General features: G+C 42.4%; 1 protein-coding gene across 1 annotated transcript in view; it reads right to left on the minus strand.

Annotated features, from left to right (window-relative positions):
* pdzd7a (PDZ domain containing 7a) overlaps window positions 1-15,984 on the minus strand; it is a 108,090-nt gene extending 92,106 nt beyond the window's left edge. The window contains exons 1-4 of the mRNA XM_070876502.1: window positions 15,898-15,984; window positions 12,036-12,483; window positions 7,354-7,503; window positions 6,825-6,999 (exon numbers count right to left, since the gene is read on the minus strand). Of these exons, the coding sequence (XP_070732603.1) occupies window positions 6,825-6,999; window positions 7,354-7,503; window positions 12,036-12,234 (524 nt within the window). The 5' untranslated portion in view covers window positions 12,235-12,483; window positions 15,898-15,984. The remainder of the gene's footprint in view (window positions 1-6,824; window positions 7,000-7,353; window positions 7,504-12,035; window positions 12,484-15,897) is intronic.
* Between the last annotated feature and the right edge of the window lie 301 nt (window positions 15,985-16,285).

A 16,285-nucleotide genomic window follows, 5' to 3' on the forward strand; every position in this document is an offset into this window, starting at 1 on the left:
CAGGCAAGTGCAGACCCACCCAGCTGGATGACGGTGGAGAGGCATTGGAGAAGGATAGAGTGGTCAACCGTGTCAAAGGCTGCAGACAAGTCAAGTAGGACGAGGAGGGATAGTTTGCCTTTATCACAGTCACAAAGGATGTCATTTGTGACTTTGATGAGAGCCGTTTCAGTACTGTGGCAGGCGTGGATACCGCCAGCCGGGACTATTCCAATGATCTCCTGGCTGGCCTTTCATCTTTCACCCTGCATAAACTTCAGCTCATCCAAAATTCTGATGCTCATATCCTAACTCACACAAGTCCCGTTCACCCATCAGCCCTGTGCTCTTTACCTACAGTGACTACAGGTCCAAAACACCTCAAATTCAAAATTCTCATCCTGGTGTTCAAATCCATCAATTGGCTCGCCCCTCCCTATCTCTGTAACTTCCTCTAGCACTACAAAGCTCCGAGAACTCTGCGTTCCTCCAATTCTGGCCTCTTGTACATCTCCGATTTCCTTTGCCACATCATTGGCAGCCGTACCTTCAGCCCTAAGCTCCGGAATTCCCTCCCTAAACCCCTCTCTCCTTTAAGATGCTTCTTAAAACCTACCTCTTTCACCAAGCTTTTCATCACTCGTCCTCATATCTCCTTAAGGATCTGATTGTTAAATTTTGTCCGATAATGCTCCTATGAAGAACCTTGGGATGTTTTACTATGTTAAATGTGCTATATAAATGCAAGTTGTTATTGAATTTATTGTTAATTATCTTGGATAATTTTACTATGTCTTTTCAGCGGTGTCCCTGTAATTATTTATAATTGGTACCTTGTAATAAGATACACTGCAGTTACTGAATCAGTTGATAAAATACAGAGAATGAGGAGCGATGCAATATATGTTAAGGGCCATTAATCTCTTATGATGCAATTTTAAAATGTTCATGTATGTGCAGAACGACTTTCAAATCTCAGAACCATAGGAGCTGTTATTTTGAATGAGCATTGTACCAATTTTGTGTATTTGTATTTTATTAATGCAAATGGCAGCCATTCCTTGCAAGCATCAATGAATGTACATGTTGAAATTGGGCACTTTGAAATCATTATAGATTATATTGAGATATATTAGTTCATGTAAATGACCCCAATTGATCCATCAGTCATACCAGTGTAAAAGTCACACTTGCTGATCCTGTTGGCAGGTTTGCAGATTGTAAGAAGCTCTATGATAGTGCAATTTATTTACCAAATTTTATATTATGAACTTTTTCTCAGGAGACAGAAACTTTGAAACAATTTGGCACTTAGCCCAAAGATGACAGCTTTGACAGCAATACAAACTATTCAATTCTCTAGCGGTTTTTGTTATATTTTTATCTTTATTTGCTGACTTAAATAAAATTTTAATGAAATTATTTGTATTCCAGAATGTGAAAATTAAAACAGTATCAGTGGACCATTTAAGTGGGAATTTATAGAGATTGAAAGATTAAGAACTACTTCATATAATAAATACTTTATTTTCTAGTTCTAGTGTATTAATGCACCTTATTTTTTTTTTATTTGTTCCTGTGATGTTGGCTTCACTGGCAAGGCCAGCATTTATTGCCCATCCCTAATTGCCCTTGAGAAGGTGATGGTGAGCCACCTTCTTGAACTGCTGTAGTCCATGTGGTGAAGGTAGTCCCAAAAGTACTGTACGGAGTTCCAAGATTTTGACCCAGCGACAATGAAGGAACGGCAATATATTTCCAAATCAGGCTAGTGTGTGACTTGAAGGGAAACTTTTGAAGTGATGGTGTTCCTGTCATGTATCCTACATGGTTACTGCTTGTACTATTACAGGGCGTGCCACCAGAGGGCATTGCAGTGGGAGACTTTTAGGTTACCTGTACCAGGCATAGTATAAAAGGCAGGCCACCATGTGTGATCCTCACTCTGGGAGTTACATTAAATAGACTAAGGTCACTACAGTTCAAGCACAACACATTGTCTCGTGGAGTCATTATTAGCGCGTCTGAAGATATAACAGTTCCATTGTGCCTGCTGCCCTTATTCTTCTAAGCGAAAGAGGTTGCAGGTTTGAGGTGCTGTCGAAGAAGCCTTGGTGAGTTACTGCAGTGCACCCTGTAGATGGTACAGACTGCAGCCACTGTGCGCCAGTGGTGAAGGGAGTGAATGCTTAAGGTGGTGGATGGGGTGCCAATCAAGCGGGCTGGGCTGCTTTGTCCTGAATGGTGTTGAGCAAATACATGCAACAATCACAAATTCTCAAATTGGTAGAAAAAGTACTCAACATATATACACTGAATTTAATTGTTGAATTAGGTGATGAAGCAAGACATCAGAAATTGAGGTAAATATATTTAAATAAATTGTTTCATTTGCTTTTGACTCCAATAAGATGAAAATTACTAGTTCAAGACTGACAATAAAATAATTAACCCAAATATATAGTCCAAAATGTCAGTTATTTTTCAAAATTATTTTATAGTTTAATCAATAGGTTGTGATGAAAACTCACCAAACTGGCAACAGTTCCATTGGTGTCCCTCTAATACTTTGTTGAAGTAGTTATTCTTCATACAAGATTACATGTAGTGAGTGTTGGCAGACTATTCAACTGTGGCAGCATCACAGTCAAGACATCCCTTATCCTCAACATTTTGCCAATCTCACCAGCAGAAATTAAAGTTAAAAATCATGTTCAAGTACAGCTCACTAACTTTATGATGACTTACCAGTTTTAAAATATAGCTATATATAGTGCTAGAACATACTGAAATAAAGTTATAATAATAATGTGACCAATGATGAACATTAACTATGGACTAAATTGAATTAATGGAATATTGTTTCAAAATTATAAACGAGGTGATATTAATTCATGTAAAAGCCCTGATATGAAACACTGGCAATTTGATTTTCCTTACATAATTGAGTATTCGTGATGTCACCTCTTCTATGGGAGTATAATTTTAAATCCAATTTTCTTATTCAACGATCTACTATTTATTCAGATAAAGAGTTTGGGATTAATTTCCTGTTTCTCTCAAACTCTTAAGCAGCCAATTAAGGTTCCACACCTAGTTAATGTTCATCATTGGTCACATTATTATTATAACTTTATTTCAGTATGTTCTAGCACTATATATAGCTATATTTTAAAACTGGTAAGTCATCATAAAGTTAGTGAGCTGTACTTGAACATGATTTTTAACTTTAATTTCTGCTGGTGAGATTGGCAAAATGTTGAGGATAAGGGATGTCTTGACTGTGATGCTGCCACAGTTGAATAGTCTGCCAACACTCACTACATGTAATCTTATATGAAGAATAACTACTTCAACAAAGTATTAGAGGGACACCAATGGAACTGTAGCCAAACATGACGCTCCATCTTCAGGAAAGGAGGAAAAGGAATAAAACTGGGGGAAGAATAAAGTTAGAGTGAAGTGTAAAAAGTATGCAGTTTCATTATTGTTTTGCTTTCTTTGGACAATCTTTGATTATACCAATATGCTCATATCTTGCTCTTTCCTAATTAATTCACACCAATTTTCTCCCCTGCTATCCTTTGCTGAAGATACTGACTGCATGGTGGGGCATGTTTCCCTGCAGTACCTGCCAAAAATGATTATACATGTGCGAGCATGGTCAGCGAGAGTTCGCAACTATTCAACTATGGAGTTATCAGAGCCCACCCAATCTGGTTTTCACCAATATCCACTCACACGAACTTCCTGCAGGAGTCAGTGGATAGCAAAAAGCAGTGGGGATTGTGGGGGCGGGGGGTGGGTACTGAAGCCGATTATAGTGCCCCAATTATCATCCCAGCACAAGTCAATTAGCTCAACACAGAACAGTGAATTGCCACCTTCACATATTTTGTTTTTATGCTCTTCATTCTAACTGATACACAAGTTCACTGTTGAGACCTGTTTGTGATGTCAGCTGATAATACCTGTTCTCACAAAAGGGTAGTATAATTGGGCTTTAATGAAAAGGATCACCTTCTCAGATAGAAAATAATTCACAAATGTACCTCTGTAAGGCACAAGGGTCGAGTACCCTACACTGAAAGTACTTTCCGCTATAGCTAGTTTCCTTTAAATCACATAATTTTATCACATATTCCTTCTCGTTTAAAATTATGGGACTTGATCTTCAACTTGTTCTGCACCCTATTCGTAAACTTGCTGCCTTTGGCACCTTTGTACTCTCATTTAAAATGGGACAGTTGTGTGGTTTATTAATATTAGAACTAAATATATATCACGCAGCCTGTATGCATATGCACCATGTACACCTCTACTTAGTACAAAAATGAGGAAGAATAAAACAGTAAAAAATGTGAATGCTTATACACACAGTGCTAAAGGTAATTTCTTCCTGTGCCTGGTCTGACACACAAGAAAAGTGCCTATGGAGACTGCAGTGATGGTGCTTCATCACCATTTGTAACTGGCCAAAAAAAACATTCAAAATGTAAAACGTTATGGGCTAGACTTCCGGCACATGATCGTCCATCTAAACAGGCTATCGCCCTATAGGTCTGAAATTGGTGAAGGCTCCCGCCCACCCCTGTGCCGCCCAAAGGAGCGCCGATGGTCGCCGAAGTACCTGATGGTTCTTTGGGCGGGATATTCATCAACAAAGTCCCTCGAAGGTCGGCGGGCAGCAAATGAGGGACTTATGCCACCAATCTGGGCGGCAGCCAGCAGGAGCTCCCATTCGCGGCGGCAAAGGCGCTTGCCGCCCAAGTGCCGCCAAGATGGAGTTGGGCCCACGGAGGGTCAAACAGCTGAAAATAAAGATAATCAGGAAAAAATAAAAAAACTATTGGAAGAGCTTCAGGGGACCACATCCAGGTAAGTCGCTGTGGAAAAAAAAAAAATGCTCAAAACCTTTTTTTCAGGATCTTCAGACTTACCATCGGGGACCGACCAGCCTCCAGCCAGCAGTCCTTCCCCATTCTAGCGCCGACTCCCGCCTGCACCAAATTGGCATCTTGGCGGGCGGGAATCCACTTACACCACTCGGCCGTCCGCTGACGTCAGCAGGCGGTTCCCAGCGGTTCTCCCCTACCGCCCACTCCAGACCAGATCGAAACTGCCACTGGACGGAATCCGAAGAGGAATGAGGGTGTCAGTGGGCAGTGAGTACATCAATTTTGGGCCATATATATCAATTGTCCTTGATGTGAGAGAGGTTCACAGCAACTTTTGTAATCCCCTCCCCCAACCAAATCATCAAGGATGCTAGAAAATGCTCCTTCAAATCTCAACTGGTTATACAGCTTTCCCTCTTAATTCCCCAACCCCAATGCATATGAAAGTACTAGCATTTGACTGAAAGACTGGAAAAATATTATAATTTATGAATTATGTGTTTATCTAGTGGTAATGTATGGAATTTTTACACAAAATTGCTTGTACAGCTGTAGTTCCTATTAGCACTGGCATTAGTACCAAATGTAGAATCATGCTTACTTTATTTTCACTTAATTGTGTCGTAGATACCTATAAATGGCAAGACTGAATTTTCCCGATTTAGGATAGGAAAACTACTGAGAATGAGATTTGGCAGATGGAGTATAATGTGGGAATATTTGAGGTTATCCACTTTGGCAAAAAAAATAGAAAAGCAAATTATAATTTAAATGGAGAAAACTTGCAAAGTGCTGCAGTACAGAGGGACCCGGGGGTCCTTGTGGATGAAACACAAAAAGTGAGTATGCAGGTACAGCAAGTAATCAGGAAGGCAAATAGAATGTTGGCCTTTATTGCAAGGGGGATAAAGTATAAAAGCAGAGAAGTCCTGCTACAACTGTATAGGATATTGGTGAGGCCACACCTAGAGTACAGCGTACAATTTTGGTCTCCGTATTTAAGGAAGGATATACTTGCATTGGTGGCTGTTCAGAGAAGGTTCACAAGATTGATTCTGGAGATGAGAGGGTTGATTTATGAAGATAGGTTGAGTAGTTTGGGCCTATACTCATTGGAGTTCAGAAGAACGAGGTGATCTTATCGAAACATATAAGATAATGAGGAGGCTCAATAAGGTGGATGCAGCGAGGATATTTCCACTCATAGGGAAACTAAAACTAGAGGACATAGTCTCAGAATACGAGGCCTACGAAATACGAAAACTGAGATGAGGAGGAATTTCTTCTCTCAGAGGGTTGTAAATCTATAGAATTCTCTGCCCCAGAGAGCTGTGGAGGCTGGGTTATTGAATATATTTAAGGCGGAGATAGACAGATTTTTGATCGATATGGGGAGCAGGCAAGAAAGTGGAGCTGAGTCCATGATCAGATCAGCCATGGTCTTATTTAATGGCGGAGCAGGCTCGAGGGGCCAAATGGCCTACTCCTGCTCCTATTTCTTGTTATTATGTTCTTATGAGATGGAATAAAAAAGATCGGTTCTCCTTTGCATTTTGATAAGATGTTGAAATAACTCACAGAAAGGTGCTTCTATATCAAATGTGATGTTGATCAGGTCAGAGCCTCATCAATTCACACTTGGGAGATGAAATTGCTCCTATTCAAATTTTAACAAAAAAAGACATTGTGCGTGCACGATGTAATTTCCCGTTTGTACTCTTGACCTTTTTTTATTGATAAGACAAATTTTGCCCCAGAATCTCTTATGATCCAAATAACTGCATGAATTCTGCATCAAGTTATACCTGCCTCTTCCTTAATGTGCATTTTAAAATTGCCGGTGGTGTTACTAAGGCTTTAAGCTAGATTCAGCATCAAATACTCGTCACTTGTATCCAACACAAACTACGTGCTGCTTCCAGTTGTTCATACACGCTGTTTACTTACCATGTGGTCAGTTCTCTAGAAAACTTGATCCCTGGCACTTTTCCCAAGCGTCTCACTATCAAACGTAAGCGATGGCTTCCAGTGAGTACAGTGACAGCACTTCCCATAGTGATATTCTCTAAACTGATTCCATTAACCTCCATGATTTTATCACCTAAGCAGAGGCCACTTTGCTCTAGGCAGAAAAAACAAAGCAAAAATAAACCCATTGATAATATATGAACGTTTCATTGCTCAATGGTTGCAATATATTGTAGACACAAGCTTGATAACAAGCAGCAGATCTTAAAAAGAATCATAGAAATTTACAGTACAGAAGACGGGCATTCAGCCCATTGTTTCCGTAAAGAGGGAGAGGGATAAAGCAATGGTAACTGCTAACATTTTTAAAGGACAAGATAATACAGGTACAGCTAACTTGAGTCCTTCATCTCCAAACCAAAATTCAATTAGTGCATTAAAATTAAAGGAAAATAAATTCAGAATTTCCTAGAATGTTATTTTGAATAGAGTAAAAGACGTAACTTACCAGCTGCACTTCCTTCTTCTACTCTGCTAACAAATATTCCAAGACCATGTTCAGAGCCCCCACGGACACTGAATCCCAGCTTTCCATCGAGATTTTTCCCCACTGTGATGGTGTGGATCGCCTCAGCTGAATCGCTTTCTTCAATGCCAGCTGTGGGAAATATTAGCAGAGCTTAATATATTTCATTACATTAATTTGATCTCTATCTGAATCTCTCAATAACAGATGAAGGACAGGTACCTCCCTACAGAGAATGAGAAATGAATTCAAAGAAAGCAGTCAAAGAATCACCTCTCACACAATTCTTGAGCTCACTTAAAACAGCAAAAGCCACTCTGCATTCATGCTGCAAATACTAATACTGAAATCAACACTGATAGTTACAACATTCACATCCTAAATAATGGCATAACATCTTAGTAATCAGCATTAGAGATGCTGCAAATGCCAGTATTAGTTTCATTACCAGAGAAGTGTCAGCCGGACTCAATTGGTTACACTTTCTCCTCAGTCAGAAGATTGTGGGTTCCACCCACATTCCAGGGCCTGAGCATAAACTTTAGGCTGACACTGTAGTGCAATACTGAGGGAATGCTTCATTGTGGGATGAAGGTTTGGTCCATTTGTTCAGGCTTGGTCTGTCTGTTCAGGGGAATGCTAAATGTCCCATGACAGCAGGAGCATAGTCAGGTGTAAGCAGTAGGCTTTTTAATATCCTGGGGTACTCCCCATTCCGTCCCCGATCCTACCTCCTGCTGCTCAAAAGAATGAAACCACGTTATGGATAAGAATATTTCTAATCTCACAAAACTATCATAAGAATTTCCATGCACATCAGCGTTTCATTTCAGCAGCAACTGAGGAGGGACAGGGAAGGTGTAGTGAATAGCACCAGCATGGACTAAAGAGAGAAGATGTCAGCATAAACTGAAGGAGAGGGTAGTGTGAAAGATGCCAGTATGGACTGAGTGGAAATTGGATGGAAAATGCAAACATGAACTGAGGGAGGGGCAGAGGAGAGTGTCAATGTGACCTTGGGAGGGAGGAGAAGATGATGGACAACATAAACTGAAGGGGGAAGAGGGATGAGAGTGCCAGCATGAACTGAGGGAAGAGAGAGAGTAGAGTGCCGACGTGAAATTTTGGGAAGACGTGTCAGCATGAACAGAGTGAAGGGGAAACAAGAGTGCCATCTTGCATTGCAAAAGGAGGGAGAAGTGAGTCAACGTAAGCTGTGGGAATAGGAAAAAGAGTTTGTGCATGGGGGGGGGGGGGGGAAATGAACCAGAGTGCACCACTCTCAATGTAAAATTTCTAAACTTTCCAGGGAAGGCATGCCCTCAGACTGCCTCGCAATCTGTGTAGCTGTGTGTGAGGGCAACATCTGGAACAAATGGGTAGTATTTTGAATTTGCTATCTACTCCCCTGTATGACACTACTCAAAGAAGAGCAGGCAGCTCTCAGTGTTCTAGCCAACATCCATTCCTCAACAAGCACCACCAAAAACTATTCATTCGCCTTACTGCTGTTTGGAGGATCTGGCTGCGTGCGGCATCTCTGTGGTATTTCCCTACAATCACGATAGTTCAAAGTAATTCACTGCCTGTGACATCAGTTGCAATGTTTCTGAAAGGTATATATGGTGCTACAGAAATCCAAGTCTTTTGTCTAAATAAATGTAAAACTCCTGTATTGTTTTGAGTAAGAGATGTAAAGATATTAATTGGCTGCATGGTCAGATATTAAAATGTTATATTTTTGGCTTATCCTAGATTATTAATAACAGAATAGCATATAGCATAGCTTAATATCTATTGTACTGCACTTAAGATAAATATCAGGATTCTTTGATCATTTTCCCATGGAAAGGTTCTAGTTATGAGTTAAAGGGGTTCGTTCCTCAGGACAGCCCCATGCTTGATTAACTTGACTGGGTATTTGGAAAGACAGCTCACACCATGGTGTTGGGAAATATTTTGTTCACTGCTGGACTGCGAGCGAGGCTCTTAAAAATCAGAACCCAGACACCAGAACATCAGTCAGGTAGAAAAGGGCTGTAGGAAAGTTGAAAAGTCAGGAGATTGAAGGGAGAGAGGTTCTGCCCTGGCTTAAGACAGGATGCAGAGAGATTATTCTGTTTAACTAAGATTGGAGTGGGAAAAGTATTGTATGTTACAAGAAGGAACTTGCATAGTGCCTTTTACAACGACGTCCCAAAGCACTTTACAGCCAATCTCTGAAGTGCTATTGAATGAAGTCACTGTTGTAATGTAGGAAACATGGTAGCTAATTTGCACACAGCAAGGTACCACAAACTGAAATGAAATAATGACCAGATAATCTGTTTTAGTGATGTTAGTTGAGGAATAAATATTGGCCAGGCCACCAAGGATAACTCCCCTGCTGTTCTTTGAATAGTGCCATGGGATCTTTTATATCTACCTGACAGAGCCTTGGTGTAACGTTTTATCCGAAAGATGCACCTCTGACAGTATAGCATTCCCTCAGTACTGCACTGGAGTGTCAGCCTAGATTATGGGTCGAATCTTGCTGTAGTAGGGCATCTAACATTAGACAAACTTGCTCTTGCACGTTTAGGTTTTTAAATTATTTTCCTGGCAAGTTGCTAAAAGTGCAAACCTAAAACGGTGCAGTGAGGGAAACCGGGCATCTGGGACCTGAGTCAACAGGGTAATCAACTGTGTATCTCCTTAACCAGTCAAATTGAAGAATTGAGAAATAAACAGCACAAGGAGTGAGAAGGAAATGTAAATTAGAGTGGGTGAATTCAATATCAAATCAAGTACAGAAAGAGAGAAAAAAAAAGAGGGAAAGTTGGATTGAGAAGAGAAAAAAGATACAGAAAGGAAAATAGTTTAATTTGACATTTTTAAAATCTCCAACTATTCACAACCTGAAGCTTTGAGACTCCAAACTTGTAATAGTTCATTTTCAGTGCCAGAGAGGTTGACTGGCAGTAATTAACATCAATCATATTGTTAAAGGGGCATTTACATTTGTAATGACTTGACTTAAGTTTCTGTGGTGATTTAGATTGTATCTACCATGCAAATACAGCAACTTCATGCCATTCAATGCATTTCAATGGCCAGGTAGAAGCAAGATGCTGTTTATGCGAAGCTAATGGCGCAACTCGGACAGCAACTTTTGGATATTCGCATTTAACTGCATATCTTCCCCTCGCCTGAAGTTGCTGTACCATTTGCACAAAAAATAATGGTGAACGGCAATAGACACACTGTTACTTTGACAGCAATATCTGGCCCTATATGCTCAAATCTTGGAGTGGGACTTCAACCCATAGCCTTCTGACTCAGAGGAGATATAGGGCAATGTAGTCAACTCCCATAAAAGTATGAAGTACAGAATGCTTACAGAAACAACTGCCGCTGTTGAACTCAAGGCGGCGTCCACGGAAGGCTCAAATCTGGAACAGTATCTAACTAAACAAGAGCTATTGCAGTTGCTTTTCCTCATCCCAACATAGGCCGCGTGGTGCACTTTTCACCCATGTCAGATTGACTGTTGTTTGTCAGCTGACATGCTGGGCAAGCACCAGCTGGGATTACTGCTTTGAATTCAGTTTTCGCTCCATTCAAGAGGCAAGAAGTTATGTGCTGCTGCAGGCCTTAAAATCCTGCAGCAGTATAAAGTCCCGATACAGTTTTGAGCTGTTGACTGCTGTCAGAAACAGCAGGCAAATCGCCTTCGACCATGGAGCAATGTTGTTTTATTGCATTTATTTCAACAGCATTTGTTCTGTGACTGAGTACCAACCTTGAAAATGGAGAAGCAGTAATCTTATGGGTTTTTTAGATTGCCAAAATTATGTTTCTAAACACAAGGACATTATTCATTCTGACCAGGCATTTGCCAGTGCCAAGTACATTTATGGACAGATATGGCACTGGTTAAACAACTGTATACTCCAACACTAACCTTAGCAAACTACATGCTGCAACTATTTTAATTATACCGTTAAATCAAGTGCCCCCTTTTGTAAGGGCACAACAATCCACAAATTAACCAATAAACATTAAAGGGAACCTTGACAAATCATATTAAATTAAAATGTTGTTCCCTGTTGAAATGATGCACTCCAGTCCCTTTGGTACCCACCTCTCGCGGAAGGCTGCGAGCGTACCGGTCGGTGGACACCACGTGCTCCATCGCCAAGGATACCCTGGCGTAAACGTAGTCATGGAAGTGAGGCAGGCAGTCGGACTGAACGGCCCCCTCGACCGCCCGCTGCCTGGACCTGCTAATGGCCACCTTGGCCAGGCCCAGGAGTAGTCCTGCGAGGAGGCCCTCCGACCTGCCTGCTTCCTACATGCTGCATCCTCTGAGTAAGACTACTAATTAATTGCCATTTGCCAAATTACGGCAGATTTGTGTTTGGCCCCAATAAGAAATTGGTTGAAACTGCCGAAACTCACTTTACATCGGGCCCTTATCCACTAAAGGGAATAGATTTGCATATTATTATTTTCAACTGAATTCAACCCAGAACCTAGAAATGAAAGACAGCTTTAATCCATTGCACTATTGTTAAAAGCTTTTAAGGCTGCCAAACTGCTAATCATCTCAGTAACTTGATTCAATTTAAAACCGATTGTGAAATGGAGATTTTTCATTCATTGTAATGTTATTATTCACATACCTTCAATTGGAGAAGTACCAGTGATAAGGATCACCCTGCCCATGGGTGATGTGGATCGGGTTGCTCTAGGCTGTCCATTCATTTGCCTGTGCTGCTTCTTCAGCAGGTACTTTGTTGCTGTGTTTGCACCACCAGCATGATTGCTGGGGTGTATGGTATTAGTCATCTCCCTTCTTGCGGAGTCAAATGAATGAGCCATGCTAATGCAGTGCACCAACAATTCATCAATAATCAGGGTTGCAACAATTTGAGTGTAGTGATCAGGCGAGAGAGATGGGGCTGCCAATTACTTTCATTTTTAAAATCTGAAACGGTATGAATGAATCTTTGCCTTACATCTTCCTTCCCAATGAATTGGCGACACCATGTAGTAAAAAAGGATCAGAAACAAATGTTTTGTGGCAACATATACTTGCCAATCTCGCCACCATTTTGCCTCAGTGATTATCTGAAAGTTGTTCAATTGCAAAAAAAAAAATCAGTTAATCGAACTAAACAATGCAAGTTTCGTATATTAAAATAAATACCACAGGGCTAGAAGTAAATTACATGTACTGCACAAAACGCAGAGAAAAACCTAAAATTTATTATTCATTCAATTTCAGGTATACATAAATTTAGGCGAATTCCATTTTGGAACAAAACGGTGGTTGATGCTGTAACCAATGACTTCTCTAAAGACAATGTAAATATTCTGAAAGGGGGCAGGGGTCTTAACGTGCTAACATTGATTACTAATTTTTTAATTATATAGCAAAAGGTTGAAAAACTCACTGTATATATTGCTCTATAATTGGCATCAGATTTTGTTGCAGATTGTAATTGCAGAAAATACATTATTGTAAGACTTGTTACTGAAAAATAGACTAAAATGGCATTTGTAGAAGAACTGTTACTCACATTCATCCAAGTTTTCACATTTTAATTTACAAAAAAGGCAGATGACCAATGCTTGCACTGAGATAATATAACCCATTCTCTAGTGAACCATGACACAACTCATCCTTTACTAAATCATGATGTAACCCATCCTTTGCTGGATCACAGTGGAACTCAGTATTTACAAGATCATGATTTAACCCATTCTTTACTAGATTGTGCTTTAACTCATCCTTTACTTGACCTTGCTTTAGCCCATCCTTTTTACCATGCTTTAGCCCATCCTTTTTATCATGCTTTAGCTCATCCTTTACCAGGTCAGAACATAACTCAGTCTTTACTGAATGCAAGGAAATGTAAACATTTCTGACAACTGGAATTGTTGAATCAGAAGCAATCCTCAACATTGAACAATAACAACTTGTATTTATACAGTGCCTTCAACGCAGTAAAATGTCCCAAGACGCTTCACACGAGGGTTATAAGCAAAATTTGACAGAGCAACATAAGGAGAAATGAGGGTAGACGACCAAAAGCTTGGTCAAAGAGGTAGATTTTAAGGAGCGTCTTATAGGAGGAAAGAGAGGCGGAGAGGGAGAGGTTCAGGGAGGGAATTTCAGAGCTTGGGGCCTAGGCAGCTGAAGGTATGGCCGCCAATGGTGGGGCGATTTAAATCGGAGATGCTTAAGAGACCGGAATAGGAGGAGCAGAGAGATCTCGGAGGGGATTGCAGAGCTGGAGGTGATTACAGAGATGGGGGGGGGGGGGGGTTGGAGGGGGGAGAGGAGTTGAGATCGTGGAGGGATTTGAAAACATGGAGGAGAATTTTTAAATTGCAGGAAGCTGTATTCTGAACATTCACCAATAACTGTTTATAGAAAAAGCCAAATTGCATGTGCATGCTGGCAAGGGATAATGACAAGCAAAGTGCATCATCACCCATTCTGGGCAACAGTAGTGGGTCCCTGTGGCGCGGGTGCGCCGGGTATCTCCTCTTTGAAAGAATAAAGACTTGCCTTTATATATTGCCTTTCATGACCACCAGACGTCACAAAGTGCTTTAGAGGCAATGAAGTACTTTTGAAATGTAGTCACTGTTGTAATGTAGGAAATGTAGCCGCCAAAATGCGCAGAGCAAGCTCCTACAAACAGTGGTGTGATAAAGACCAGATAATCTGTTTTCCTTAGTGATATTGATTGAGGGATAAATATTGGCCAGGACACCGGGGATAACTACTTTGCTCTTCTTCAAAATAGTGCCGCAGGATCTTTTCCATCCACCTGAGAGGGCAGACGGGGTCTCGGTTTAATGTCTCATCTGAAAGACGCCATCTCCAACAGCGGATAAGACGTTAAACCGAGGTCCTGTCTGCCCTCTCAGGTGGCCTTAAAAATCCTATGGCACTATATCGAAGAAGAGCAGGGGAGTTATCCCTGGTGTCCTGGGCCAATATTTATCCCTCAATCAACAAAACAAAAACAAATTATCTGGTCATTGTCACATTGCTGTTTGTGGGAGCTTGCTGTGTGCAAATTGACTGCTGCGTTTCCCACATTACAACAGTGATTACACTCCAAAAGTACTTCATTGGCTGTAAAGCGCTTTGAAACAACCGGTGGTCGTGAAAGGCGCTATATAAATCCAAGTCTTTCTTTTCTTTCTTTCCGCGGGATCTTTTGCGTCCACCTGAGCGAGCAGACGGGGTTTCAGTTGAATGTCTCGCCCGAAAGACGGTGCCTCCGACAGTGTAGCACTCCCTCAGCACTGTACTGGGATTGTCAGCCTAGATTTATATGCTCAAAGCAGTGGAGAAGTACCAGCAGCCATGCCTCCGCAAGATCCTGCAAATCCACTGGGAGGACAGACGCACCAACATCAGTGTTCTCGCTCAGGTCCAGCATCGAAGCACTGATCACACTCGACCAGCTCCATTGGGCTGGCCACATTGTCCGCATGCCCGACTCGAGACTCCCAAAGCAAGCGCTCTACTCGGAACGCCTATACGGCAAGCGAGCCCCAGATGGGCAGAGGAAACGTTTCAAGGACACCCTCAAAGCCTCCTCGATAAAGTGCAACATCCCCACTGACACCTGGGAGTTCCTGGCCCAAGTCCGCCCTAAGTGGAGGAAGTGTATCCGGAAGGGTGTTGAGCACCTCGAGTCTCATCGCCGAGAGCATGCAGAAAACAAGCGCAGGCAGTGGAAGGAGCGTGCGGCAAACACACACACACACACACACACACACACACACAGATCCATTGGAGTTCTTGTTTCCGTCAAATAGTCCCTGACACGATCAAACATCAGCGGAGCCTCCCCACCCACATTTTCCTTCCCCACCTGTGACAGAGACTGTAATTCCTGTATTGGACTGTTCAGTCATCTGAGCACTCACTTTTAGAGTGGAAGCAAGTCTTCCTCGATTTCGAGGGACTGCCTATGACGATGATGTGCTCAGGCCCCTTGGAGTGGGACTTGAATCCACAACTTTCTGCCTCAGAGGCGTGAGATTGTCCTGCCCACTGAGCTGGCACTTTACTATCAGAGGTAGGAAGGAGCACATTTATCGGAGGGGGTTACAGAGATGGGGGGGGAGGGCGAGGTCGTGGAGGGATTTGAAAACAGGGAGGAGAATTTTCAGATTGAAAGGAGCCGTATTCTGAACATTCACCAATAACTGTTGGAGGGAGGACAAAAAACCACCACAGCGGGCGGGGATGGAAGGGGAGACACCCTCACAGCTTCATTTAACTTCGCCACTGGTCACAAGCCAGGTTAAAATAAAAGTTAAGAGCAGCCGGCGCTGCCCCGGCGCTCCGAGCGCCTGTTCGGTCCACCTTGGACAGCTCCCGCTAGGCCCGGCATCCCAGGGAACATTCTCGATTGCTGATCCACAGACACAGAGCGAGAGGGGGGGGGGGGGGCAAGGTCGGGCGGTGAGCATTATTGGCACGATTTAAATTCACAATTCACCCCAACTCACCTGTCATATATATTTTTTAATCTTTTACTCGGCGGGCTGGAGGTTTTAATCCCCCGCTCAGGGGCGCTGCGACTCGTCCATCCCGCCCTCCGACCCCCGGCTTCGCTCCTCATTGGTGCTCCGCGCCGTCACTGCAGCAGCTGCTGATTGGTCCACGCGGCTGTCGATCACCAAGTCGACCAACCATACCTCCCCGCCCGGATACCCGGCCTACCCTCCTCACTGGAGCGGCTGCTGATTGGTCCGCACAGCTGCCCATCACCCAGGTCAACCAGCCCCCGCCTTCCGACCCCGGCTTTCCTCCTCATTGGACCTTCGCGCCGTCACTGGAGCGGCTGCTGATTGGTCGGCGCGGCTGTCCATCAGCAAGGTAAACCAGCTCCCGCCC

Source organism: Pristiophorus japonicus, chromosome 3 (assembly GCF_044704955.1).
Source record: "Pristiophorus japonicus isolate sPriJap1 chromosome 3, sPriJap1.hap1, whole genome shotgun sequence".
NCBI lineage: Eukaryota > Metazoa > Chordata > Chondrichthyes > Pristiophoridae > Pristiophorus > Pristiophorus japonicus.